At 37.0% G+C, this 26,790-nt stretch overlaps 1 protein-coding gene across 31 annotated transcripts in view; it reads right to left on the bottom strand.

Annotated features, from left to right (window-relative positions):
* Positions 1 to 26,790, bottom strand: part of LOC148956633 (uncharacterized) — a 204,917-nt gene that overhangs the window by 136,998 nt on the left and 41,129 nt on the right. For 29 of the 31 annotated variants that reach the window (XM_089086197.1, XM_089086341.1, XM_089086274.1 and 26 more), the window contains exons 2-3: positions 16,037 to 18,738; positions 2,570 to 2,743 (exon numbers count right to left, since the gene is read on the bottom strand). In XM_089086197.1, the coding sequence (XP_088942323.1) occupies positions 2,570 to 2,743; positions 16,037 to 18,730 (2,868 nt within the window). In that variant the 5' untranslated portion in view covers positions 18,731 to 18,738. Of the gene's footprint in view, positions 1 to 2,569; positions 2,744 to 16,036; positions 18,739 to 21,658; positions 21,743 to 26,790 lie in introns of all 31 variants that reach the window. The other 2 variants (XM_089086192.1, XM_089086346.1) reach the window with 2 other exon arrangements.

Below are 26,790 nucleotides of genomic sequence, written 5' to 3'. Positions count from 1 at the left end.
GGAGACACTGTGTATATCCAAGTTACTTTCTATAAACTCCCACGACCTTCCCCACACTATTTAAAGATACCCTACATTTCGTTTTGCCCCAGCTGGATGGACTAAAAGAACAATTTTTGGCAAAGCATTAGCTTCCGTCCGTACAATGTGACGTTACCCACTTAATATTTCCTTCAGTATGGTCCATGCACTTCTTTCTGAGAGCATGACTGCCACTACTTTAAATATTCTCCCAAATTCTGGGGATTTAGTCTTGAGGTCGGGCATAGTTCGAGTCAAGAACAATATTTTTTTCTTTTGATTTAATGCCATACATAAACAGGATAAAACCAAACGCAACAAAAAACTTGATTTCACACCGAGCCAACTACGAACCTCACTTTTTATTTATCCGTCTTATTCTCGTAAGTAGAAGAAATCAAAGGAAAGTGCTACATGATGCACAATACAAGGATAAGACCAACATTACAGTCATTGCGCCATTGGAATGAAACGTCTGTTCAAAATTAAAGAAAAAATATCACTAAAGGAATCTAAAGGTTTAGACACTTCAATTATAAGCCTAAACGTGAATATGTGGTCGATGCGCCCTCTTCCTTACCTAAAACCACTAGATCTTCTGCGAGATAAGGTATTTGAAAACGATGCAGATCAATCAACTTTGCGCAGTGAGTTTAGGGGACCATATTTTACCGTACTATTTATTGTTTGAACTAGGACTACTCAATCGAGAACCTAAAACAATCCTCATACAATTCCCCTGGGAAAAAAACTAGGATATCATTCGTCATTTTTCAGAGCACCAACGTTACGGAGTGATACACCTACTTGACCACTAACCTAATCTATCTTCTAGCATCCTAATTTTAGTTCGAAGACCCTTACAAACTTTTTTTTAACTAGTCTACTTTCTATATTTACTGTTTCCCTACCATTTAATTCTATTAAGCTATTCTATAAAAACCTTATATGCCCCCAGGGCATAACTTACAACCCTTGCCCTGAGGGCTGTGGGGGAATATCCTCCTCAAAAACATAATTTTCAATTTTCTCGCTACCAAGAATTACCTCATCCTCCTCATTTATTCTTATTCTAAGTGACTTAGTTTCTCTTAACATTAATTTCTAAGCATATCTCACTCACTGAACTCTCAGAAACATTACGAATTGATTTTTAGATGTGTGGCGTTGGCTGCAATGGAAATAAAATTTCAATACGACGAATAAGTGCAGTTCAATAGCATTTGGATTGTAGCAGCCGATTTTGAATTTCATGTTAAAAATTGATGCTTAAATAATGACGCTCAAACGAGAAGAAGATATCATTTGAAAAATCGGGCTAGTAGCCTAAAGGATTGATTTGAAAAATGATTTACCGCCAAAAAATATATTTTTTGGGCGTAAAAAAGTAACAGATGGGTTCAATTATCTATACAACATATGTATGATTAAGAAAATATGACATCATTCCATTTGTCCTTATTTCATATAGCTTAAAAGTCTCACGTTAGTTTTAGGGCATAACGCTAAGTAACAGAACACACAAGTGTTTACATTATAGACAGAGATAAAGATATTACCTTCAGCCCAAGCAGTATCAGAGAAGTAGAGGAGATTGAGAGCAATGACTTAAAAAGCAGAGGGGCTTTTAACAATAAAGTTTGTTCAGTCCCATCCCCCATCCTACGAACCTGTTTAACCTTATACGTTTTCCTACAAGTTCATGCAAAGAATTCACACCCGACAGAATTCCACAGCTGGTTTGATCCACCTTTTAGAAAAATACCGTAACGGGAGAGGGGTGACTTCGTGTCTGACGACGGTATTACGTACAATGGGAAACAATTTATTGTAAATTATTGTGTTGAGGGCTGGGCACACGCAGCTGATATCGGGAACTGATTTCCAAATCAGCGCCGATTTAAAAAATCAGCGCTGATTTTCAGCATGATCACCACAAAAAAATAGGGATACAAATAAATAGTCAACCAGAGGTATCGGTGGTGAAAGACCCCCCAACTAAGCTGAGAACTAATCTGAGATCAATCAAGCAACCGTTAATAAACTCCAGTTGACCATTTGTGTCCATCATTTTTGTTTTGAAAATTTTGCGCAATAAATTTTTCTTTCAACAAATTTTTCTTACCGCTATTGTTTGTCCACTGATGCTGAAATCGGTTCCCGAAATCAGCTACGTTTGCCTAGCCCTTTACTAATTATCACACACAAAAATATTTTGGTACGAATTAGCTTGGTATTAGACTGTTTGGCAGAATCTTGCGGTTTTCATTGGCGCAGTTAAGAAGAAAACGCTGTGGATTGTTAAATCGAAAGTGGAAAGCATAAGAGAGTAAATCTTCAAGTCACAATTATTCCATTGTTCTGGGAAGCAGGCCCTTTAAATAATTGTTTTCGGGCAGGGTGTGGTACTTACGTAGGTGGAGAATCAGTAGAGAACGATAAATGCCTTAAATGAGGAACATCCTAAAATAGATTTATCCATAACCCCTTGGGAGGCAGTCAAACCTGAAAATGGAAAGTTCTCAATCCCTACTCTAACATATTTTACCTCTTTGGAATCAGTTGACTTTTTCTTTTTCTTCTTTTTCTCTCCTACTCCTGCATCAGACTTCTTCTTCTTCTTCGTTGTTTTCTTTTTTATTCCTTCAGCAGCTTCAAGCACTTGTTCTTCAGGTTTGTTTACTAAGCTTATAACCTTATCAAGAACTTTCGACGATTGATCCTATTTAAAACAAAATTTTATTACTGGTCCAGATAAACATGAAATATTTTAAATGTGTATAATGCAAAGGGGAATTACCTGGATCAATACTGTATAGCAATAAAAATCCAAAAAGTAAACACCAGCACAAACTAGCCTCCATCAAGACAGAATATATATTACGACGAAATACTAAAAAATGAGCTTTGAACAGTTTGAATTCTGTTTCACAGTTTCTTGAAGTAAACCTCAGCTGATCTTCATAGAATAAATAAATATTTTAACCCTTATGAGAATCTTAACTACGCTAGAGGATTCCATTGCCCCAATTATAAAGATAGAAAAGGAATAGAGGACACATTATCACCAGTTGTGTCTATTTATTCTATTTTCTCTAGAATAAATTAGATGATTCAACCCTGCCTTTCCGAGGTCTCAAGGCCCAAAATTGAAACCCCTCCTAGGAAATATTCAAACTTATCAGCTATCGCGTTTCTCAAGTCGATATAAACTTCATTAATGTTTAGGTACTAACACCAAAAATCAAAATTTTGACAAATTTACCAAACTTCAGGTGTTGTTAAAATTAAACCAAATAGATGTCATAGCTGTTACAAAAGTACAGTCCCATGATTCAGGATCCCTCATTTTGTCGAATTATTCACAGTATCTTTAGCCCCATCCTCTAGATCATCCACTCAGAAAAAAAGAGGGTGGCATCTTTTTTTTTTATTACCAAGGGTAACTTTTACCCAAACATGATTTCAGTTCCTGTTTTATCTGAGCGTGATGGCATTCTTTGGGCATAACTTACAACCCTTGCCCTGAGGGCTGTGGGGGGAGGAGGGTTGTCATTGTCAAAGACCTAATTTCCAGAGCTTTCAACTACGTTGAAGAAAATTGCTATCTCAAAATTTCGATTGGATGTGTTTTGGGAAATGGTGGGCGTGAGAGGGGGGTTAGTTGCCCTCCAATACCTTCCGACTATTAAAAAAGCACTAGCCCTTTTAATTTCCAATTTAATTAGCCCTTTTTGAAGTTTCTATGACAACACTTTCTATAAAAACCTTATATGCCCAAGGGGATAACTTACAACCCTTGCCCTGAGGGTTGTGAGGGGGGTTGTCATCCTCAAAGACATAATTCCAGAACCTTTCAACTACGTTGAACAAAATGGTTATCTCAAAATTTGATTGGATGTGTTTAGGTAAATGGTGGGCGTGAGAGGGGTGTTACTTGCCCTCCAATCACTTTCGACTATTAAAAAGAACACTAGTCGTTTCAATTTCCAATCGAATGATTCCTTTTTGAATTTTCTACGACAACACTTTCTATAATAAAAAACCTTATATGCCCCCACGGCACAACTTACAACCCTTGCCCCGAGGGCTCTGAGGGGGTTATCATCCTCAAACATAAAATTTCTATGAATTTCAACTATGTAGGGTAAAACGGATATATAAAAACCCTAACTCGATGTGTTGGGGAAAATGTTGTACGGGAGAGGTGGGTTAGTTTCGCCTCGCCTATTTTCGACTACTTGTAAGAGCAGTAGAACCATCAATTTTCGAACGAAAGATCCCTTTTTCAAGTTTCTACGACAAAGCGTTCAATAAAAACCTTATATCCCCCAGGGCATAACTTACAACCCTTACCCTGAGGGATCTGGGGGGAGTGCCATCCTCAAAGATATAATTTCCGAACCTTTCAACTACTTTGAACAAAATGGCTATCGCAAAATTTTGATTGGATGTGTTTGGATAAATGGTGGGTGTGGAAGGGGTGTTAGTTGCCTTCCAATCACTTTTGAATAAAAAAATGTGCACTAGCCATTTGAATCTCCATTAAAATGATCACTTTTTAAAGTTTCTACCACAACGCTTTCTATAGAAGTCTTATATGCCCCCAGGGCATAACTTACAACCCTTGCCCTAAGGGCTGTGGAGGGGGTTGTTATCCTCAAAGGCCCAATTTCCAGAACATTCAACTACGTTGAATAAAATCGCTATCTCAAAAGTTTGATTGGATGTGTTTGAGGAAAAGGTGGGCGTGAGAGGGGGGCTAGTTGCCCTTCAATCACTCTCGACTATTAAAAAGAGCACTGACCCTTTGAATTTCCAATCGAAGGAGCCTTTTTGAAGTTTCTACGACTACACTTTCTATAAAAAACCTTATATGCCCCCAGGACATAACTTACAACCCTTGCTCTAAGGGCTGTGGGGGATTGTCCTCCTCAAAAACAACAGTTCTATCTGGAAATCAACTACGCTGAACGAAATGGCTTTCTCAAAAGTTTGAGTGGATGTGTTTGGGGAAATGGTGGGTGTGAGAGGGGTGTTAGTTATCCTCCGATCACTTTCGACTTTGAAAAAGGGCACAAGCCACTCCAATTTCCAATCGAATGAGCCCTTTTCCAAGTTTCTACGAAAAGTCCTTCGATACGAAGTACCCTGGTCTAAAGGAAAAAAAAAAATAAATAATACATTGTGCCAACATAGTTCTATACTTAGGCAGCGCGATTGCGCTGCCTATGATAGAATTATTACATTGCTTAGGCTTTATCTTTAAGAAGGATATAAAGCAAAAGCACATAAAAGCATAGTAAATTACAAAAAGATAATAAAATCAACAAAGAGCATATAAAAAATATGTAAATACTAAATCCGTCGTACATCCTAGCATAACAACCCTTCAATGACTCAAATTGTTATAATCCAGAAATGATTGACCCCATTCATAAAGAAAAAGAAAGTTTAATGCAGCAGTCAATTGTTTTTTGAACTTGACTGTTAATTTTTCGGTCAATTATGTAATCAACTATTAACAGTGAAAGAGGTCATTTTCCAAGAGGCACAACAAAATTCCAAGTAAAGGGTATATTTACATACTAAATAAAAAGTAAAACGCAATTATGTTTAAATTTAAATATGAAACTTGATACTGGAATCTATTTTAAGCTGGAAAGTTTTCTCGATTGCAGATTTGATTATCCCCTATCTTCGGAAACGATTACGCAATCGATCCCAATAAAATCTCAGTTTTCCCAATTTCTAAGTAAAAAAAAAATAAAAAAAAATGAAATTCTCAACCAATATTTTCTATACATTCAATGGCGTAATTTTCGTGCTTATCTTAGTTTTGACAATATTTCTGAGGAAACTAAATTTTAGCCGGGGTGCAAACTGGAAGGAGCAGTTACTCCTCTCCCTAAATCCCACAGTAAATTAAGCCCCTGTATACATTACGCGGATAAGAGTTCTTTATAACAATTTTAGCAGGGATATTACACTCATCCCCTTCCTAGTGTAGGTACGAAACAGACTACTGCAAGAGACATTTTACAGTTTGGGTTTGAACAAATATAACAGTCCAGTTTTACATTCCCCCCCCCCTTCATTATTATTCTAAAGCTATTTAGTGTTAGAAAAAAAGAAAGAAAACGCAATAAGATAAACGCATGATAAGCATGGTTAAACATGTTGAGAGCTGAAAAGCAAGAAAAAAAGATCCCACACATGCATACTTTCCCACACATACATCACTTCCATACGAAGAGGAGCTACTGTTTTATTCTTGTTAGTTAATCTTAACATTCTTTCAGTTCTAAAAATCGCGAAAAAACTGAGTATTCGTGTTTAAAACTAATTTTGAAGGCAGAAAACCACGGTTCAGCTTATTCCGCCTCAGAAAACTCTACCCCCCCCCCGTCAAAAACACCCAGAAAATACCAACACCACCCCAAAAAATCCCGCGCCTCCAACATTACCCTCTGGGAAAATTCTGCCAAATATAAAACTGAGCAGTCAAAGGAAATTAAGAAAAATAAAAAGAACGAAGAAAAGAGTATAGTTGTACTTCAGCTATTATTAAGAATTATTAAGAACATCAGCTATTATTTCTATCATATTTATCTGGTCGAGTCATCTCGGTTGATCCACACTTTTCTAACCCTTCGGGAATAGAGTTTGGCGTTCCACAAGGATCTGTTATTGGGCCGATGCTCTTTTTATTCAACGTCAATGACCTTATTAATGCGGTTCAAAATATAAAACCTACCATTTGCTGTCGTCTTTGTCAACCAGCATCCGTCACTAATTGTGACAGGAGTTCGTCCTTACCGGATACACGTATTGCTTTTGCTGATGACAGTACTCTGGGCACAGCTGGTAGAACTGAGTCTGATCTTTGTTCAAAGATAAATGCCCTTTTTGAGAGTTATCCAATGATTTGATGTAAATTTTCTAGCCTTAAATGTCGGGAAGTCATTTTTTCTCCAGAGTTTCAAAGGCTTGCCCTGACTTAAATGAAATACACGTATCAAGAGGTTCTCTAAGTAGACCTAAGGATCGTTGCGTTCGATTCCTCGGCATCTTGCTTGACGACAATCTTTCCTTCAAGCATCATATTGACCTGATTAAAATGAAAGTCTCCAGGAGTCTTCGAATCCTTAGAAAGCTCAAACACATATTTCCAGGGTCGATTCTTAGTATCTTGTTCTACAGCCTAGTTCAGTCTTATGTTTCATATTGTTCTGTTATTTGGATGTCAACTTTTTCCTCATCTCTGATGCCACTTTGAAAACTTTATGATAAAGCAAGGACTCTTATTAAGGAAACTAACCGATCTTCACTCAAACCCTTGCTTGATTTGAAATCTCGCTATTTTCTTCCTTGTTCTTCTTTCATCTTTTTACAGTTGCACAGCCATCTTCCTGCTACTCTATGTAATAATATATCTTTTGTTTTTGATCAATCAACTTATCATCTCCGCACTTCCAGCAATTTACAAATTCTTCATACTCCATCAGTAAGGTCTGACCTCAACCCTCTGACAACTTGCAACAGGATTTGGAACACACTCCCTGTGTCTGCACGAAGCTGCCACTCGTTTGATATGTTCAAAAATTATGTTGGAGATTTTCTAGCTAGTAATTAAGTTTTTTTTTTCGGTTTCCCTTGGAGTTGATGTCTCTGAATTGAATTGGATATTTATTTGATTTGGTGAATTCATGTGTTATCCCCTGCCTAGCTTGTCATTCTGGGGATTATTAAGGTGGGCGACTGGATTTTTTATTTTTTATTATTATTTTGTGTTGGTATTTTTTTTTCTCCTCTGTTCTTTCCCGGCCATGGAGCCTTATGGGGGAGATTTTGCTGATGTAGTTTTGTGTTTATGATTGTTATTGTTAAATAAAGAACTCAAAAAAAAAAAAAAAATAAAATAAAAAAAAAACTAAGTCTGAATAAAGGTACTACAGAGTGATATCTCCCTCCTTTTGCCCAAAAGAATGTTTCAGGCAGTTAATTTCAAGCTTCTTTTAACTAAGCTAATGGTCTTTATGTTTCACAAAATTATATGCAATGATGTGTTAGTGCGCGATGTGTAAGTCCGCATCAGCTATTATCGAGGACAGGCGGATTATTTTGCAGGCGGGGGGGGGGGGCGAGTGCCTCAAAGACTTACTTGACTTAAGTCCCGTCCTCGAAGGTTGTTTTGGGGCCTCTTCCTTCACTATGTTATTGATGTGGCGTCTGTATGAGCATCTATTTTCAGACAGGCGTAGAAGTTGAGGCAGGTTGAGTGTAGAGAAGTTGTCTTTCCATCTTTTCGGGGGCCAACCTCTGGGGGCGAGAACCACGCACGCGACCATGAAAGACTATTTTCGTAAGATGGAAATTTCCCATACGATGGATGTGGCCTAGCCACTTAAGTTGTTGCAGTTTTATTTTGTCAAGTATGGTGTGTTTGATCTTGAGGTTTTCAAACAGCCTAATATTAGAGACCCTGTCCAAGTACGTAATGCCTGCAATGCGGCGAAGTTACTGTTTCGAATGCAGCTAGGCGACGTTGGTCATCTGTTTTGAGGGTCCATGATTCTCAAGTGTAAAAGGCAATGGGGATAATCAGTGTGTTGAAGAGTCTTGTTTTTAGCAGCGTCGACAAATTCTTATTCTTCCAGATCGGCATCAAGGCTTTAAAGCTAGATTTGGCAAGCGCCAGGCGCTTCTTAATATCTTTCGAGTGGTTGTTATCGGCCGTTGTAAGGCTACAAAGATAGGTGAAATCTTCGACCCATTCTATGTTCTCACCATCGAGCTGGAGGCTTAAGCTTTCTTTGTTTTCTGGCTTTCGTGAAAAGAGCATAGCTTTCGTCTTTGAGGAACTGATGGTCATTCCAAACCGGCTGGTGGTTGATTGGATGTTGTCGGCCTGGGACTGAAGATTGCCAAGGTTCTCATTTATTTGGTCTATGTCGTCCGCATTAGCTAATTTATCAATCAATATTCCCCCGACGAGGACACCTGACGAGTTGCCAAAGAGTGATAGGACAGCGGTAATGAACAGGTTAAACAGTTCTGGCGAAAGCAAGCAAACCTGCAGCACACCAGTCGATGTTTCAAAATACCGGAAAGGCCCTCTCCCGTCATGAAGCGACTTCTGGAATTTGAGTACATATCTCTGATCAATGATACTAAGTTTTTTTTAAATAACAAGGTGAAGAAGAATGTGCCACAGACCTTCTCTCCATAAGAGGTCGAAAGCCTGCTTAAAGTCAACGAAAAGGTGGAAAATACTACGTCCAAGTTCAAGATATTTTTCCATAGTCTGACGGACCGTAAATATCTGATCAATTGTTGACCTGTTTGGGTGGAAACTGGCCTGATATTCTGGAGTAACATTTGAAGCTATAGCTCTTATACGCTCCAGCATTACTCTAGTGAGTATTTTAGCGGCGTGGCTCGTAAGGCTTATAGGCCGGTAATTATCACAGATTGCTTTCGAGCCTTTCTTATGGAGTGGAACTATTGTGGCTTCACACCATGAGGAGGGGAAGTGACCTTCTTCCCAAAGCAGCAGTAGCAATTTTTAGGTATAGGTAAACAAGGGGATCGAAATTTACTTTTAGTAACTCCAGTTGGATTCCATCTGGGCCTGCAGCTTTGTTTGTTCCTAAACCTTCGATAGCCGATTCTATCTCAAAACGAAGTGGGGGTGGGCTTGGGTCTGCGGCAATTACGGAGAGGTTGTTAAGCACCGCTGGGTCTCGGAGGATCGTTGAGTTTAATTGCTTTCAAAGTGTTCTTTTCATCTGGTTCGGAACCCGTCTGTAGTTTGGATCTGGTTACCATCTTCATGGAGGAGGGTACATGCTTTCAGTCCCTGTTTTTGGTTAGTTCCTGCACTCACCTGTACATAAAGTGAGTGTCACCTTTCTTGAATGCCATTTCGCGTTGCTCACATTGTTCCCTTATATAGGAGCGGTGAGCACGGCGAGTGGCTTTCTCTACCACACGCTTCAATCGTTTGTACATATCCCGACTTCCTCTATCTAGTTTGTTGGTGTGGTGGCGTTTTTCTTCGCATAGTGAAATTATCTCATCCGTGATTCAGGGATTTTGGTCCGCCTTTTGGACTCCCAGGGTCAACGGGCGAGATCGCATTAAACCTGCGAGCTACTCTTCACAAGATTATCGATGTCATCCTTTGAAAGAGTTAGTGGGGATGTAGAGACGAGTTCAGAATTTCTTTCGGAAAGAACAGCGGTGTATTCTTGTCGGATAGTTTGGTCTTTTAAGAGGTCTACTCTGAATCTGAGGGGCTTTTCGGGGACTTTCATGGCCGCTTTTAGACGTAGTTTAAATGAAGTCATAACAAGCGAGTGGTCGCTATCGAAGTCGCCGCCAGCCAAAGTGACCGTGTTTGTAGTGGAAGATTTCCAGCGTCTAGATACGAGGATATAATCTATTAGATTCTAAGTCCTTCCATCTGGTGAGGTCCAGGTTTTTTTTACGTCGGGCTCTGTGTTTGAAGAATGTATTAGTGATAACAAGATCACTAGCTCGGCAAAATTCCATTAGGTACTCATTTCTTTTGTTCAGCTGGCCATGGCCAAATCGACCCATCACGTCCTCGTTGTCAGATGGGTCGTCACCAACAATGGCGTTGAAGTCCCCTACGACAAACGCTATATCTGTTTTTGGCACGGAGTCCACTAGACACTGAAGTTAAATATAGAAATTTTAAGATTCTCCATCATCTCTGCTAGAGTCGTGTGCGTATGCTTGGATGATTGTGAGATTCGCTAGAGAGTCTTTCAGGCGAATCATGATCAGACGTTCAGACATGGGTGTTGCCACGATTAGTGATCTCCTAGCCTTACTGGAGAGTAGAAAACCAACTCCCTGTCGGTGTTTCCCATCAGGGTGTCCTGACAGGACAAGAGTAGCGTCACCAAGGTTTTCTTCACCGGTGAATGGGAAGTGGGTTTCGGATAGGCCGACTACGTCCCAATTGTAACGGTTTATCTCTCTCAGGAGGAGTTCCTTTTTTCCTTGTTTTGCAAGTGTTCTGATGTTGAGGGTACCATTGATAAAGACAATTTAGGAGATAAAATGGCCTCCAAGGGTAGAGTTGTCAAAGTTGAGGTATTCACGCGATTTGCGGTCGGCGTATCGTCGGCTGCCCCAGACACGGTAGCATCGTCGGTTTCCCCGAACGCGGTAGCATCGTCGGTTTCCCCGGACGTAGTAGCACTGGTTCTCATATTCATTTGTTTGCTCATAATCATCATACAAGTGAAAAAAGGGGTTTCTTGGCTGACGTCAGGGCAGCAGTAAGCCATTGATATCTTCCTTCTCTTGATTATCGGGCCTTTATTATGAAATTAATTTTAAAAAAACTTTCTGAAAAAGATGTTTTTTCAAAGAAAAGTAAAAGCCATTTTAAAATTAAGAACAATAGATAAAAATACCTGTTAAAATTCAAACTCAAAACGACCAGAAATTACTATTAAAGAATAAATGAAACCCTAAACGAACAGAATTTAAATAAACAATCATAGCAAAAAAAGTACAATAAGTAATAATATAATTGAATAAATAAATCTTAACGCGAGTAATGCTTAAATTCAATTCGCAAATCAAGCTTAAAACGAAAACAAATATTTTGCTATTGAAGTATAAATGAAGCCCAAAACCAACAGAAATTAAACAAACAATCAATGCAAACAAACATACAATAGATACTAATATAAATGAATAAATAAATCTTAAAACGAGTGAAACTTAAATTGAATATGCAAATCAAGCTTAAAACAAACAAAAATCACTCCAAACAAGAGTGTGGGTATCGCCTCCTTCTCTCATTGTAAAAGTCTAAAACCTACTGCGTCATTGGCGCTTTGCTGTAAACTATATGTGTCTTGAACAGTGTTTTAAAGTATAAGCAAAATCAAATTGAATATTTGATATATAATGATGTAACTTGTTGAAAGATCCATCAGTTCCCCATTTTGTTTCACTGTAATTTTATTTTCATTTTCAATGCTGTAAGAACTGGAAAAGGAAATATTTGTAATATAATAAGTTTTCAGTGAAGTGCCAATGACGCAGTAGGCTACAGGTTTTTACAATTAAGGAAGGGGGCAGTATACAAACTCTTGTTTGTAGTGAAACTACATTCTTCTTGAACACTCTTAGAAAGAACTAATAAATTAAACTGAATATTTGATGTATAATGATATTAATTGCTGAAAGTTCATCAGTTCAAAATTTTACTGCAATTTTAATGTTTATGTTCAATATTAAGTACAAAAGAAAATTTTTGTAATATAATTTGTTTTCAATGACGCAGTAGGTTTTAGACTTTTACATTGAGAGAAGAAGGCGATACTCAAGCTCTTATTTGCAGTGATTTTTGTTCGTTTCAAGCTTGATTTGCATATTCAACTGAAGTTTCACTCGTTTTAAGATTTATTTATTCATTTTTATTAGTATCAATTGTATGTTTTTTTACATTGATTGTTTATTCAATTTCTGTTCGTCTTGGGTTTCATATATAATTCAAAAGCAAAATATTTTTTTTTCGTTTTAAGCTTGATTTGCATATTCAATTTAAGCATTACTCGCTTTAAGAGTTATTTATTCATTTATATTATTAATTGCTGTATGTTTTTTTGCTATAATTGTTTATTTAGTTTCTGTTCGATTGGGTTTTGCTTATTCTTTAATAATAATTTCGGGTCGTTTTGGGTTTTAATTTTAAGAGTAATTTGTATCTGCTGATCTTCAGTTTATAATGGCCTTCACTTTTCTTTGAAAACTTCTTTTTCAGAATTTTTTATTATTATTAATTTTTGTTCGTTATTTATTGTAAAAGGTTTCAAGTTTTTAAAAATTCCTTATCTTAAAATCAAACTTTTTTTTAACATCAAAAGTTCATCAAAGCATCAAAAACTAGCATCAAAGTAGAAAAATAACAAAGTAAGGAAAGCATCAAAGTAAAGAAGGTATCAAAGTAACAATAAGCAACTTGCATAACTTACAGCCCGTGCACCGTAAATCGAAGTTGCCAAGTAAATCACTAAATCCAAGTATTGAAGTAAGCATATATCGGATGGGTTTGGGGGAAAAGGCGTGGAGGGAGGAGGAGCTAGTTGCCCTCCGATCTCTTTTGACTCAGAAAAAGTGGACTAGATCTTTTTATTTCCCATCAAATGAGCCCTCTCTAAAGTTTATACACGCATCCCTTCTATAAGAACCATATTTGCCCCCAGGGCATAAATTACAACGCCTGCCCCCGGGCCCTGGGGGAGGGGGTGGAGACACCGGATTTTTTGTTATCTAACCTTTGAACTATTTTTGACGAAATGGCTGTCTCAAAATTTTATCTGATGAATTTGGGGGAAAAGGGCGTGGAAGAGGGGGGCTAGTTGCTCTCTGATCCCTTTTGACACTTAAAAAGTGAACTAGAACTTTCACTTTCCACAGAAATGAGCCCTCTCTGAAGTTTATACGAGTATCCCTTCTATAAGAACCATATATACCCCCAGGGCATAACTTACAATGCCTACCCTTGGGCGGGGGGGTTGTGTCGAAACAGTAAATTTTGTTATCTGACCCTTGAACTGTTTTGAACAAAATGGCTATCTCAAAACTTTTATCTGATGCATTCGGAGAGAAAAGGGCAAGGGAGGAGGGGGGCTAGCTGGCCTCCAATCACTTTTGACTCTAGAAAGTGAACTATAACTTTCAATTTCGAATCAAATGAGCCCAATTTACCAATCACTTTTGACTCTTAAAAAGTGAACTAGAACTTTCAATTTCCAATCAAGCACGCCTCTGGGAGGGGGGAAATAATAATAATAAAACATTGGAGCCGTATGGCCTTTACCATAGGCAACGCTATAGCGTTGCCTCTGATAAGAGAGCAACATTAAACCCTAAAACGAGCAGAATTTATTCCTCGTAGGAGGGAGTCGATACCCTCTATCCTCCATGGTCGTCGAAATTACGGAGGATTCTCTTTTGTTCGGAAATTGAGAGTTCCAGTACCTTTTTTAAAAGTTAAAGTGATGAGAGAGCTACCAGCCCATGTCCTAGAAACTTTTTTTTATATCTGGTCCTTTTGCATTCACTTTGGACATCTAATCAACATTTTAAGGTACCAATTTTGTTCAGAATAATTGAAAATATCAATAAATGTGTATCGAAGGATGACATAACACCTAGAGCCCTGGGATAAGGGACGTGAATAATGCGCACAGTCAATTCTTTACACAACTTTTTTAATAGTGGAAAAATAAGAGCATCTTTTCAGGGATGATTTTCTTCGTCAAAAAGATTATCAATACTTTTCTGTGGGGAGGAGAAGTGCTTAGGGGCCCAAAAATCAGCTATAAAAACTTTTTTTCCTGATCGATTTGAAACTTACAGCCTAAGTACATGCGCCAAGGAGACTAATGTACAAAAAAATATTCAAAGACATACTTTTAAATAATTTAACATAATTAATAAGAGGAAAAATTGGGTCTTCCTTTAACAAAGGAGGCTAAAAAAAGCGCTAAATATTTCCGATTGGCCCGAAACTTGTGTGAAATTTCGGGCGGACGGACCCCAATGCAGAAGAAAATATAAAAAATATCGCTTCCCCTCAGAATGCAGCCCAAAATCGGCCAGAAAAGTGCCGAAAACTTTTTTTTCCCACCCACTTCAAACAGAAGGATCTATGTTAGAAACTTGGGAAGGGGATCATTCGACTGAAAGTTGAAAGTTATTGTGTCCTTTTCAAAGGTCGAAAGCTACTGGAGGGCAATCAGCCTCCCTCCTTGTTCCTTTTCTGCTATCTGGCTCTACTCTAACCCCTGTGATATCGAGTCAAATTTTAAGTTATTCGTTTTGTTCAAAAGCTTGGAAATGTCTAATAAGTTAGTCTTTGGGGTTGGCATCACCCCATAGCCCCAATTTTGGGCTTTATTTTACCCTTCTATGATCATTCAACCCCCAAAAACGCGAGGAAAACAGTTAAAAAAAATAAAATGTAAAAATAAACACTATAAGACAATCTACATCATTCAGACATTCTACATAGGCAAAATATGTTCTGCTTATGTTTTGGAATATTGGCAGACTATTCCAAAATTCCTGCTTTTCCTCGTTATTTTTATTTGTCATAATTTCTCTATGGCTGCTCAATTTTGCATATGGGGGAATTTTCCATGAGGTATCCGGGGGTATTTTCTGTGGGGGGGAATTTTTCGGGGGGAACTTTCCACGGGAGGAACTTTCCAGGGAGGAAAATTCCTGCTTTTCCTCGTTATTTTTATTTGTCATAATTTCTCTATGGCTGCTCAATTTTGCATATGGGGGAATTTTCCATGAGGTATCCGGGGGGATTTTCTATGGGGGGGAACTTTCCACAGGAGGAACTTTCCAGGGAGCATAAGCTTAGCACCCAGCTAACTTTTGCACTGAAATATTTAATTCTCGGTTTGCGGCTATTATACCTTACAATTGCGCTAAAAAACTACATTTACTTTTTCTTTAGATCATCGGTTCATTCAGATTATCGATTAAGGGCCAACAACCTGATGAATTCTTTCAAAATAAAATGTTTTAACCCTTCAATATATATATCAAAGGTACGTCTAAAAATTGACTGCGAGATAAACATACCTCGTGGTAAACAGTCAGCGACCTGCACAAATGGTTATTATTTCATTTATATTTTAAAAAGCCTGTAAAGTTCGATAATTATCGGTGCTTAATTATTGTAACCACAGTTAATTAATATTTCTGTGTTATTGTTTACGTGTCATTAGGAGCAATTAAAGTACAGTTTTGAATTTTGATAATCTTAGTGCGAAGTTTAGTGACCAGGACGGCACCAAGAACCTGAATTAGAACACCATTAATTGGTGTTAGCTGCTAAGGTTTCATAAAAAGCCCAAGAAAAGATTTTTGTGCAGCTGAACTCAAGTTTGTAATTGCTGTGGCGCTCAACATATTAAAAAAGCGGAAAAAAAAACCAACTTACATTGGCATCATGGTCATGCAAGTCAGGCAAGACACGACTGGTTCTCTTTAAAACCACACCAAAAGTGGCAACAGCTAGATCCAAACACGTGGTAGTAACAACAGACTGTGAACGTCTCTTCCCTTTCGCCGGTGAAGAGGGGAGACTCTTGCTTCGTCTGTGTGGCTTGTGTTGTTTATTTGCACCTGATCCGCTTTGCTGATCATTCTTCTCCAATTCATTTGACCTGGTTGTGGGTCGCGATTCCCGCACTGTCTTTTCACCATGAGATATCACTAGTGACTCATTTACTTCTGATTCCGATTTTCTTTGTTCATTGTGTTTCTTCAATTCGACAGATTTGACTTGTAGTCTTGACTCCCACGATGCTTCTTCTGTCGGTTGCCGTGACTCCTTCACTTCAAATTTTTGCACGATATCAGAGACTTTCTTAAACGGGGACACATAACTGTCTTTAGTACTTAAAGAGTCAAGGCCACTGTCAAGACTTTCAATTTTTTCATTTTTTACATTTACAAGAGGAGTGGTACCTGAGGTTAGGAAGGACGGCACTTCAGTTTCTAAAGTATTGACAGCATTGCCATAATTACCATGAATATCTAAGGAGGAGAATTGCGACAAAACTTGTTTGCTATCAGATTGCATTTCAGCATGGCTATTTCTAGATTCAAGCTTCCTGACCTCTTCGATACTTTCAAATCCTACGGCTCCCCAGCCTACAATAAAATCCTTTTTTTCGGATAATTTAACAGAGTCAGTAGTGGCATTAGCTACAACACTGCTTTCAGTTTTATCGTCAGTTGCTATAGAATACTTTTGATGAATGCTATCGATATTTCGATCAACTATAGCTTGTATTTTCATACCATTCGTTTCTTTCATATTTTCTTCTATACAGATAGTCTTGGTTGAAGCTACTGGCTGTACTGTATTACTGATAGATATAGTTGTCAAATTGTATTTTGCAGTCTTACCATCTTTATCGAAGCATAATTTCTCGTCACTGACGTTGTCAGATGAATAATTTCCGGGGTTAATCACGGTTGAAATTAAAGACTGTTCCATGTCATTTTTGGAATTTATTAAGCCATCTCTTGAAGTGTCCTTGGCTTTATCATCCTCGCTACAAACATTCTTGCTGATAGTGATATCAGGCGAGAAATTTGAACAAGTTGAATACTGTCTGGGATTGCTCTCGGCTAAAGCTGTAGACTGTTCCACATTCTCAGTAGCAACCGTTATCAGACCATCTTTAAAAAATTTGTCATTTTTGGTATCATATACGATTTCACTGTTAACGTTGTCAACTGAAAAACTAGAACTAGTCGTGCCTTTTATGGATTCATTTTCAGGGGTTTTAGTATGATCTGAACAATTCTTGGGAACACTAATTACGGAATCCTTCGGTATTTCATCGTTCTTGCGAACATATACTGCCTCATTGTTAGCGTACTCAGATGGAGAAATTGAGCTAGTCGTACATTTTTCGGAATCATTCGTGGTTGTAGCTTTAGACTCTTCTGAAGCATTCGTAAGAATACTGATTGCAGTGCCCTTTGAAACTTCCTTGGCCGTTTTAACACATACATTCTCATTGTCAGTGTTGTCAGATGAAAAAAGTAAGCTATCCTCTCGACTACCTAGTATATTCGCATAGTCACTATTGTTACCTGAAGAACTTAAGGCTGTAATACATTTTACAGCATCATTCTCAGATAAAGTTATAGACTGTTCTAAGCCATATGAAGGAATACTTATCACGGTGTCTTTTGGCATGTCATCGTTCGTGTAAATACTTATATTCGCATTGCTAGCGTTATCAGTTGAAATAAACGAGCTAGTCGTGCATGTTTTTGCAATATCGTGAGCAGCTTTGCTGCTGTCAATCAACACATTAGTCGATCCTTTATCGTTTTTCTCTGAAATACTGCCACTGTTGAAGCATTGTTTATGATAAAAAACTCCCTCCTGAGTTAAAATAGTCGTTTCACCTGTCAGGCTTTCTTCAATTATAATTTGGGATCTAGCAATACTGTCATTTGGATTGATTTTATCACTCTGTATGGTATATTGAATTGAATCATCAAGAAATGTACCACAAGAAGATCTAGTTTTTCTTGAAACATAATCAGTCGTCATTGAAACGTCTAAATCTAACAAAGATGTCTCTGGAGAATCTTCTCGACTTTCTGGAATCAGAAATAATTTTTTCTCTTCATCTACTGGCTGTTTATCACTCAGAGTTTCGAAACTTTCGCGAAATATTGCCGAAAACTCAGCCGCTTCAACAGACGGACGGGCAATATTTTGTGCAATTTCATTGAAAGAAATTTCAGGAGTTAAATCATTCGAATCTAATAACAAGGAGTTAGTAACAAGGTCAAATTCAAGATCAGAATTAGTCACATTCCCATGCCACTCATGCTGATTTCTTACCTCGTTTACTTCAGGTTCAAAGTCTTTTTTAGCATCAATCAATTCCGTCAATTGATCAGGAAATGATTCCTCAACCAAATATTCGCTCGTGGACACAAGGCTGATAGTTTTAGCTTCTTTCACCCCCACGCCATCTTCACATACCACGCCGTCTTTACTAGAATCAGGGACAGTGCTGGCGACGGATACTTCTTGATCTTGTTTTAATTCATTGTCTGAAGATTCTGCACTTGGATTAAATGTCTTTTCATCGGCCATTATTTATACTAAAACAAACATAATAATTACAAAAAAAAATATAGTAGACAGAAATAAGTAATATGTGCGAAAACTCGTTAAAGAATTCCCATTAACATAATCGATTTTGTTCATATTATTTTAGTTTTATATCTGTTTTGTTTCTTTCTTAGCAAAAAGGAGAAAACAGCAAGATGCATGAAAACATGCAGAAGTATATCCATTGATTTAACCCATTTCGTTGTTATTGTTCGGTAAAAAAAAAAGAACAAATGCAAGCATACAAATCTAAAATTAGAAAATTTAATTTATAAGTCCCACACTTATAACTATATATTGAAAATGTCCTTTCCCATACGATTAAGAAAAATCCAGGCAGTTTTAATAATAATATCAAACTGATATCGGAAAAAAATTCTAATCTAGCGATCACAAAAGAATTCGCTTGTATCAAAATAAAAATAACAACCTTGAGGAACGAGGGCATTCAGACAATGAGTAAAGGTACTTATTTCAACATTTCGACATATCCGTTAAAAACATTTTTCCAATGAATATGTCATGATCAACACAGAATCATAACTTTCGACTGAAACCACAGTAAAGAGAACATACAGTAGCGACAAAGGCTATACTCTCCATGAAAAATATGTGACACAGATCTAAAACCACACAAGACTCATACTCCGCGTTCGCGCACGCACGATTCCAAAGTACACATCACGATGAGCTTTTGGAAACTGAACTAGGCTGTGACGACATGGCTCAGAGTCTTTACGCGCGGTGTGGAAGATGTTTTATGTTTGGAAAAAGAAGTCGCTACTGTATATTTTCTCTACTGTGACTGAAACAGTATCCAGCTTAATCAAGACTAAGCCAAAGACAAATTTTACGGGGCTACATTATATGACATGTAGGCTATTACCGGATATGAATTTTAAGAATTGTTGGACACCGCCAGAGTTTTGCAACCACTTTCTTCTTGAAAACAAATGTATCCTCAAGCTGAAAACCTCTTTTAAATAAGGTCAAAAATACAAACTCAATAATAGTCTATTTTTGGGTTATGTGCCAATTAGATAAGGTAGGGGACATTCTCTAAGATGGTACAGTAGCTAGGGGGCAAGATACCATTCTCCGACATTCTCTCACTGAGGAGTGTCAAATGATCTCCAAGGCTAACAACATTTTCTAGAAAAATTCAATAGTTTGACTTTGTGTCCCAATTCTTTAAGAACTACCTCTGAAACACAAGGACTGGGCTGTTTAATTAGAATAAGAATCTTTTCAAAAGTGCTAAAGAAACTTTCAAATTGTTGGTGGTAACGAACTGTAAGTAAGGAGCGACTGGGGTCAATAGCAACCTAAACTCTTAAAAACAAAAGTTTAATATTATTAGATACATCAAAAGAATCAGCTTATCATGGGCACCCATAAGGGAGCAGGAGGGGGCGCCAGCCCCCTCCTGGATGAATGATGCTGCCTCATTTTTATATTTTTGGTTTGAGATTTCTATTATATAGCATTAAAAGTGCCAATTAGACCAGGTAAGCCCCCTCCTTGTATTCAGCTTATGGGCACCCATGCAGCTTATTATGGTGATTTTAAGCATACAAGATTCATCAAGTTTAGTGTTACCCATCAAAAGTTACCAGCCCAAAGAACCGTACTGTAGAAGTTTCAAGCTCCTATTTGGAAAAATGGGGAATTTTGCTATTTTTGCCAGAAGACAGATGATAAATGCGTGTTAATTTGTTTGTCGTTTTTTCCCAGGGTTGATCGTATTAAAACAATGGTCCTAGAAGATTAGGAGAGAGTGCATTCGAAGGGAAATTAAAAGTTCAAGTGCCCTTTTTAAATGACCAAAAAGATTGGAGGGCAACTGGGCCTCCCACGCTCATTTTTCCTCCAATAGTTATCTGTAAAAAATTTTTAGATAGCCATTTAGTTCAGTATAGTTGAAATATCAAATAATATGTCTTTAGGTTTAAACTGACCTCCCACAGTCCGTGGAGAGGCATGTAAGTTACGAAATTTGCCCACTGTTTACGTATAGTATTGGTTATTGGGAAGTATACAAACATTTTTCGGGGGGTTAGCTTTGGGTGGATTTCTATAGGGTGAATCTTCCTTAGGGAGGAGAATTTTTGGGGAGTGAATTTTCCAGGGGAAATGTTACACTTGGGAGGATTTGACAGAATTACTATACAAAATTCATTTTAATTGTCTTACTTTCTCTTTGCCAAATTTTGCATATGGGGATGCCGGGGAATTACCCGGGGGCTATTTTCCGCATGTTTTGACTTCCGGGAAATAATTTCCACGAAAGGGGGCATTTCTAGAGTGATTGAGAAAAGGATTATAGATTAAAGTCTTATCCAAATGAAAGTATGCTAAAGAGAATGTTTCAGGGTGAGTTGTCCGCAAGTAATTTTACAGGGAGGGGGATTATCAGCGAGGATGAAACTGTCTAGAGGGAATTTGACAGGGGGGATGCACTTTATGTTGGATGAAATTTCTAATGAGTTTTCCATTAGGGGGGTGGGTATATTTCATAGAGGGTGAGCTAGATTTACCGGCATTATTTGAAAAACAAACATTAATTATTCCGTTTATGAAGGGTTGCCCCCACCTCAATACCTTGCTATTTACGCTAAAGCTGTTAGTACTTTAAAATAAACCTTTACAATGTGAAAATTTTAACCAGTAAAAAGAACGAAAACATTTCTACAAATAGTACCATTGTTTCGGCAGAATGCAATCTCTGTGGAAATATAGTCTGACACACAAAAAAAGGATATTTGTCAGACCTAAAGCGACATAAAAATATCAATTTTTGTGATTAGTTCGCTTGTAAAGGTTAAGATTTTTTTTAAATGTGAGGAGGGTTTACAATTCACCTATTCTAAATAAGTTACAGTTAACTAAATATCGTCAAAGTTAACATACACGATTATGAAACGTTAAAATCACGATCAGTAGTTGGACAATCCTCGCTTTCCTCTTAACTGGCTCACAAATTATCACGAATGACTAAAAAAAAAAAAAATAATAAAATAAACCAATAAGCACCAGAGCTTATTTATTTTTAAATAAAAGTATCCACTTACTTTCGTATCACGTTAATTACTAACCAAATAATAAAAACCTTAAAAGTAAAGATAAAAAAAAAATTAAACAACACCTCATTTTGTAAACAGATAAGGAAAGGAAACGATAAGCAAATAATGAGCTACAGATGAGAGTCACGTAAATTCCAATGACCAGAAAATCTTCGAGAAATGTTACAATTTTTTTTTATTTGGTAAAAATGGACGACTGGTCAAAGACAGGAAAGACATAAAAAGACTGATCTAGTTGAACTATTTTATTAGCCCGTTGAGGCCCAAGATAAAATGTCAGAAATTTTATTTGTCCTTTTCACCAGTTTCTTTTTATCACACAAGTAAGCCAAATATGTGATTACAGATTTTTCCTGTTTCCGAGATACAAGCTGTCCTATTTATAGGACAGTTGACTCTTGTAATGTCAAAATATACACGATTTCATAAAATATATTTTTAATTCCAAAGATTCAATTAAATAAAATACAAAACCAAAACAAATCAAAACTTAGTGTGGTGGCCACAAAACAGCCAGTGCACAGGGTGCCGTCACATTTTTCACAATAGTTCAGTTGCTTTTTCCTGCAGTTTTCGCCTATGCATCGTCGCTGGTTTTCGCGCTTAACAAGGAAGTGTCCTATTCTGTTATATTAGTTGATGACATACGGCGCAGAAGCTGGTCTCCCTTCTAACACTGATGGTCTTTATTCCCCTTTTCTGTAATTGGTTTTCAGAAGGGATCGTGTGACCTCCGGTCTAAAATCTACAAGAGTCATTTCCTTTTCTTTTTCAACCATCATATTGAATAATGTGCAAGCATTGACGACAGCCATGTCTAATAGGCGCATGAACAGATACTATTTATTTCCTCTAATAGACACAGGATACTTGCTGACAACCCAATCATGTAAATCAACCCCACACATGTACCGGTTGCATTGCCTGAGTAGATATGGCTGCTGTACTGCCCTCTTTCCCATTTGTCCCTTCACTTTTCGTTCGTCCGGTCTTAGTGAATCCAGGCTGATATGGTTGGATGCAACAGAGACAACGTTGTTGTCCTGTCGTTTTACAAGTTATCGTTGGCTACATGAAACCAATAATCATGCCCTTCCTTGTATCTCTTTCTTAAAATTCTTGTTGGAAGGGAGAGGGCACCTTGCCAATCAATTGGTTTTCTCTAACCGTCCCAGTCGCTCGAAATCCAGCTCCTTTCAGATGACACAAATCTGGTGACTTGTAAAGAAACTGTCAAAATATACCTTGTGATTGTTGCTATCTTCAATAATTTCCGGAAGTAGTTTCACGACTCAAGACCCTAAGTCTTCCTTAGCAGCCTGAGACAGAGCACTATGCTTCAAGCTATGTTTCTGGTAATGCTTCACAATAATTCCGTCGATGAACAGATGCTGAGAGAAAATTCCAATCTGTTTGAAGTTTGCGCTGATTATATTGAAGAGGGACTTCACCTTGAATCCAAGTTTTGAACTGTATCGTTGTCCACAAAATAGATGTTCTCTTTCATCTTCATGAATCGATTTCTGGACATTGATTACTTGACCAGGTCACTTCCAAGATCTTCATCAACTGACAATAAGCTCTTTGGGAATAAAATCTGTTATAGCCTACTGAAACAATCAGTAATCCCATGAACACACGGATTTCATCAGCTAATGTATTGAAGTTAAAGTTTCCCTTAAATGTCAAATATCTAACCATTTCACGAGAAACCAAGTCAAAGAATCTATCGTCTAGAAACAAAGCAAAATCTTATATTGCTCCTCTGGCTTTCTCAAGCGCCTGAGCTACTTCCTTCCCAAGTTTTGTCAAGGAAGGGTTCCTTTTTGCTTATTCCATTTAGGGTTTTCAACTTTGAACAGCCTCTTCTGTGGGCCACCTCTCAAATTTGATATATCCTTTTCTTATGTGGGGATAATGTTCTTGATTTCTTCAAATTGTTCATCTTCAAGAGGACCTGGCCTGAAACCTACTTAAACAGTTCCCGGGTCTTCATTTACAATCGGAGCCGCTGTGTCGTCATCATCTCCTTCATCTTCATCAGAAACTCGATTGGGGTCAGGAGGCAGGGCAATAACCTGAATATCTTCATATACAGATTCTTCGTCTTCTAGGAAATTTGGAGCCTTACCAAGTTAAATGCAGGGGTTTATTGTCTTCATTTTCAGAAATCTGGAAGATGAAGAAAAATGTATAGGAAGATTTAAAGATATTTTTTTCACGGCGACTGATAGGATGAAGTTGAAGGATGATAAAGAACCCATGCTATTATTGTCATTTTACTTATACCCGATCAAAAAAAAAGTCGAAAATTAGAATAATAATAAGAGAAAACAAAAGAAAAATACACTAACTAACAGAAACTATCACATTGATCTCATAAGTAAACTAAATAGATAAGTGAACACTTGGAAGAAAATTGCAGAGAGAAATATGACCAAAACCAAAAAAAGCATAGATAATGTTTTCCCCAAGTTGTCACAACGAAGAATTAACCAAAGGTTTTCACTGGATAAGAAATCTCAAGTGAAATACCCACTAAAAACGGAATCCTTGAAATTTCACCAACAAAAAGCAACCCTTAAGACCCATTGTCCCTAAAATATGACACCAACGTTAAAAGCAGTAAAACTTTGAACTTACTTGTCAGGTCTGTTGTCATCCAGGATTAAAATTAAATATAAAGTCGTCTAACTGCTGTCAAAGTCACTACTGTCTCGGGGAACACTAAATATTCCGGGATTTTCTAAGGTTTTTTTTAGCCGTTCAAAATTTTGAAGTTGTTAGGGCAGTACCACATTTTCTCAGTGTTGCCACGTTGCACCGTGAAAATAAATAAACAAAACCAAATAATCAAATTTGACAACACTTATTCAAATATCAATGATATGATGATTCTCAAAAACATCTACTGCTTAAAAAGAAAGAAACACCATCTTAAACTATTTGCTTTATTTTTAGCATGTTCTTGGCTAAATTTCATCCGTTTTCTTTTTTTTAGCCAAAAACAACTAAACTGCCAAAAATAGCATAACTGCATACGAAGATCTTTTTCATTAAAAATTAAGTTCCTGATTTTGACTAATTCTAAGATTAATCTGACTGACTAAGTCTATACTTAACCAGTTCAAACAATTAGATTTCGTTTTCTCTGCCATTGGTACTTCAAATGAGCTTTCTAGTAGCGTATGCTTGATTAGTTTAGAAAGTAAACAAATACAACCTTAATAGAATTTTATAAGTAAAGTTATAATTGGGAAATATTCACAATATAAAGAATTCCAAAAGCAATGTTTTATTATATTATAACCATCTTTTCAAACTCAAAATGACGACATAATTCGGAAGTAAAAAAAAAAAAAAAAAAAAAAACAGTGTTTGAAGAAAATAAAATCGGAGAAAGTATGCTGCGACAGAATTAACAAAGAACTTCATTTCAAAGGTTTCATATTGAGACTACTCGACTTCTTCCCTAAAAGTTTCCTTTTAACGGCTGCATGCTCATGTACTCGATATTCTTTTGCTCTTACTGTGAATTCCTTTGCAGCATGGTAAAAAAGAAAAATCCTGGTTTGACAAATTTTATAAGCAGTTATATGCATAAGAATAAGTCCAAACTCTTAGTACTCCCCAGCCTTGAATTATTAACATCTTCTTATAACTATTTTAGTCCATTAATTGTAGAACAACTTAAAATTAAAATCAAGTAGAGAAAAGTTCTTTAACTCACACGATCTCCAGCTTACAAAAAGACACATCTAATAATGAAAAAATATGTACATATATATACAAGCAAAGGTCGATAACAAAAGACTGATGGAATGTAAGAAGCCTCAAGAATGCTAAAAAGGATGGGATATCTAAAAGGATGAGATACGATTATTTGAACGGCTTGATGACACTCATACGGAACTCCGACTAATGATGGTATTCCAGCGCAATTCTGGCACCGATCTTGAGTGGGACGAAATAAGAAAATACTGGCCAAAAATAAAAAGAAACAATTTGAAATCTCTGAGGACATGGGAGTTAGAATTTTTAGTAGGGAGTCGATCCGGGTTGGAGCGGTAGCTAGCTACCTTGCAAGAGACGATCACGTCCAATGCTAAAAAATATAATAACCCATAACTCCTAAAAATAGAGTCAGATACAAAAAAAAAGTAAACCATTAGAACCGCTTTGTCCGAAACCCCTATATAGGAAACTTTCTGTTCCTTGGCTTGAACAGCAAGGGAAATATTGGCTTGAAAATCAAGAAAAGTGGCAGCTACTAAAGCATTCTGCCTAAACGGCATCTTTTTTTTCCTCTTCTTCTTTTTTTTCCACAGATAGCTTGGCAATGGAACATCGCAGAGTTGTTCAATGGCTCATTTTAAATAATGGGGTTAAAAACATTTTGTGATTAAAACAAATTATTTTTAAAATAGAATCAATTTTTTTACAAAAACTGCATATTTCATGTTAAAAATCGAGCAATAACGTCATAATCGTAGGTTGTAGCCAGGTCGTCTCTTACTATTTCAATTTCACATCAAACAAAGAACATTTATATTAACAGAGATCAAACAAAGAACATTTATAATAACAAATTTATATTTGTTATTCAAGCCAAGGGACGGTAAGTTTGCTATATAGAGGTTTTGGACAAGGCGGTTCTAATAGTATTTCAATTATTTTATTTAATATCTTCTAGCACGTTTTGTTTTATAGAGACTGTTGTTCTCTCTTAACCACAATCATGGATTTTTCTCAAATCTATTAGTGCAGTCCAAACATTCTTGTTATAAGTAGACTGACCATTGGCAATGACTACAAAACTATCAATGTTAAGAAGTTTTTCAGGCTATCTATGTTAAGAAGCTTTTCAGGCTCTCTATGTTAAGAAGTTTTTCAGACTATCAATGTTAAGAAGCTTTTCAGATTCTCAATGTTAAGAAGTTTTTCAGTTTCTCAATGTTA

This window comes from Artemia sp. Qi Xiang Cuo, chromosome 1, assembly GCF_049724085.1.
Source record: "Artemia sp. Qi Xiang Cuo chromosome 1, ASM4972408v1, whole genome shotgun sequence".
In the NCBI taxonomy this organism is placed as follows: domain Eukaryota; kingdom Metazoa; phylum Arthropoda; class Branchiopoda; order Anostraca; family Artemiidae; genus Artemia; species Artemia sp. Qi Xiang Cuo.
Note: the sequence above shows the minus strand (reverse complement) of the source record. Positions and strands in the feature narration are given on the sequence as shown.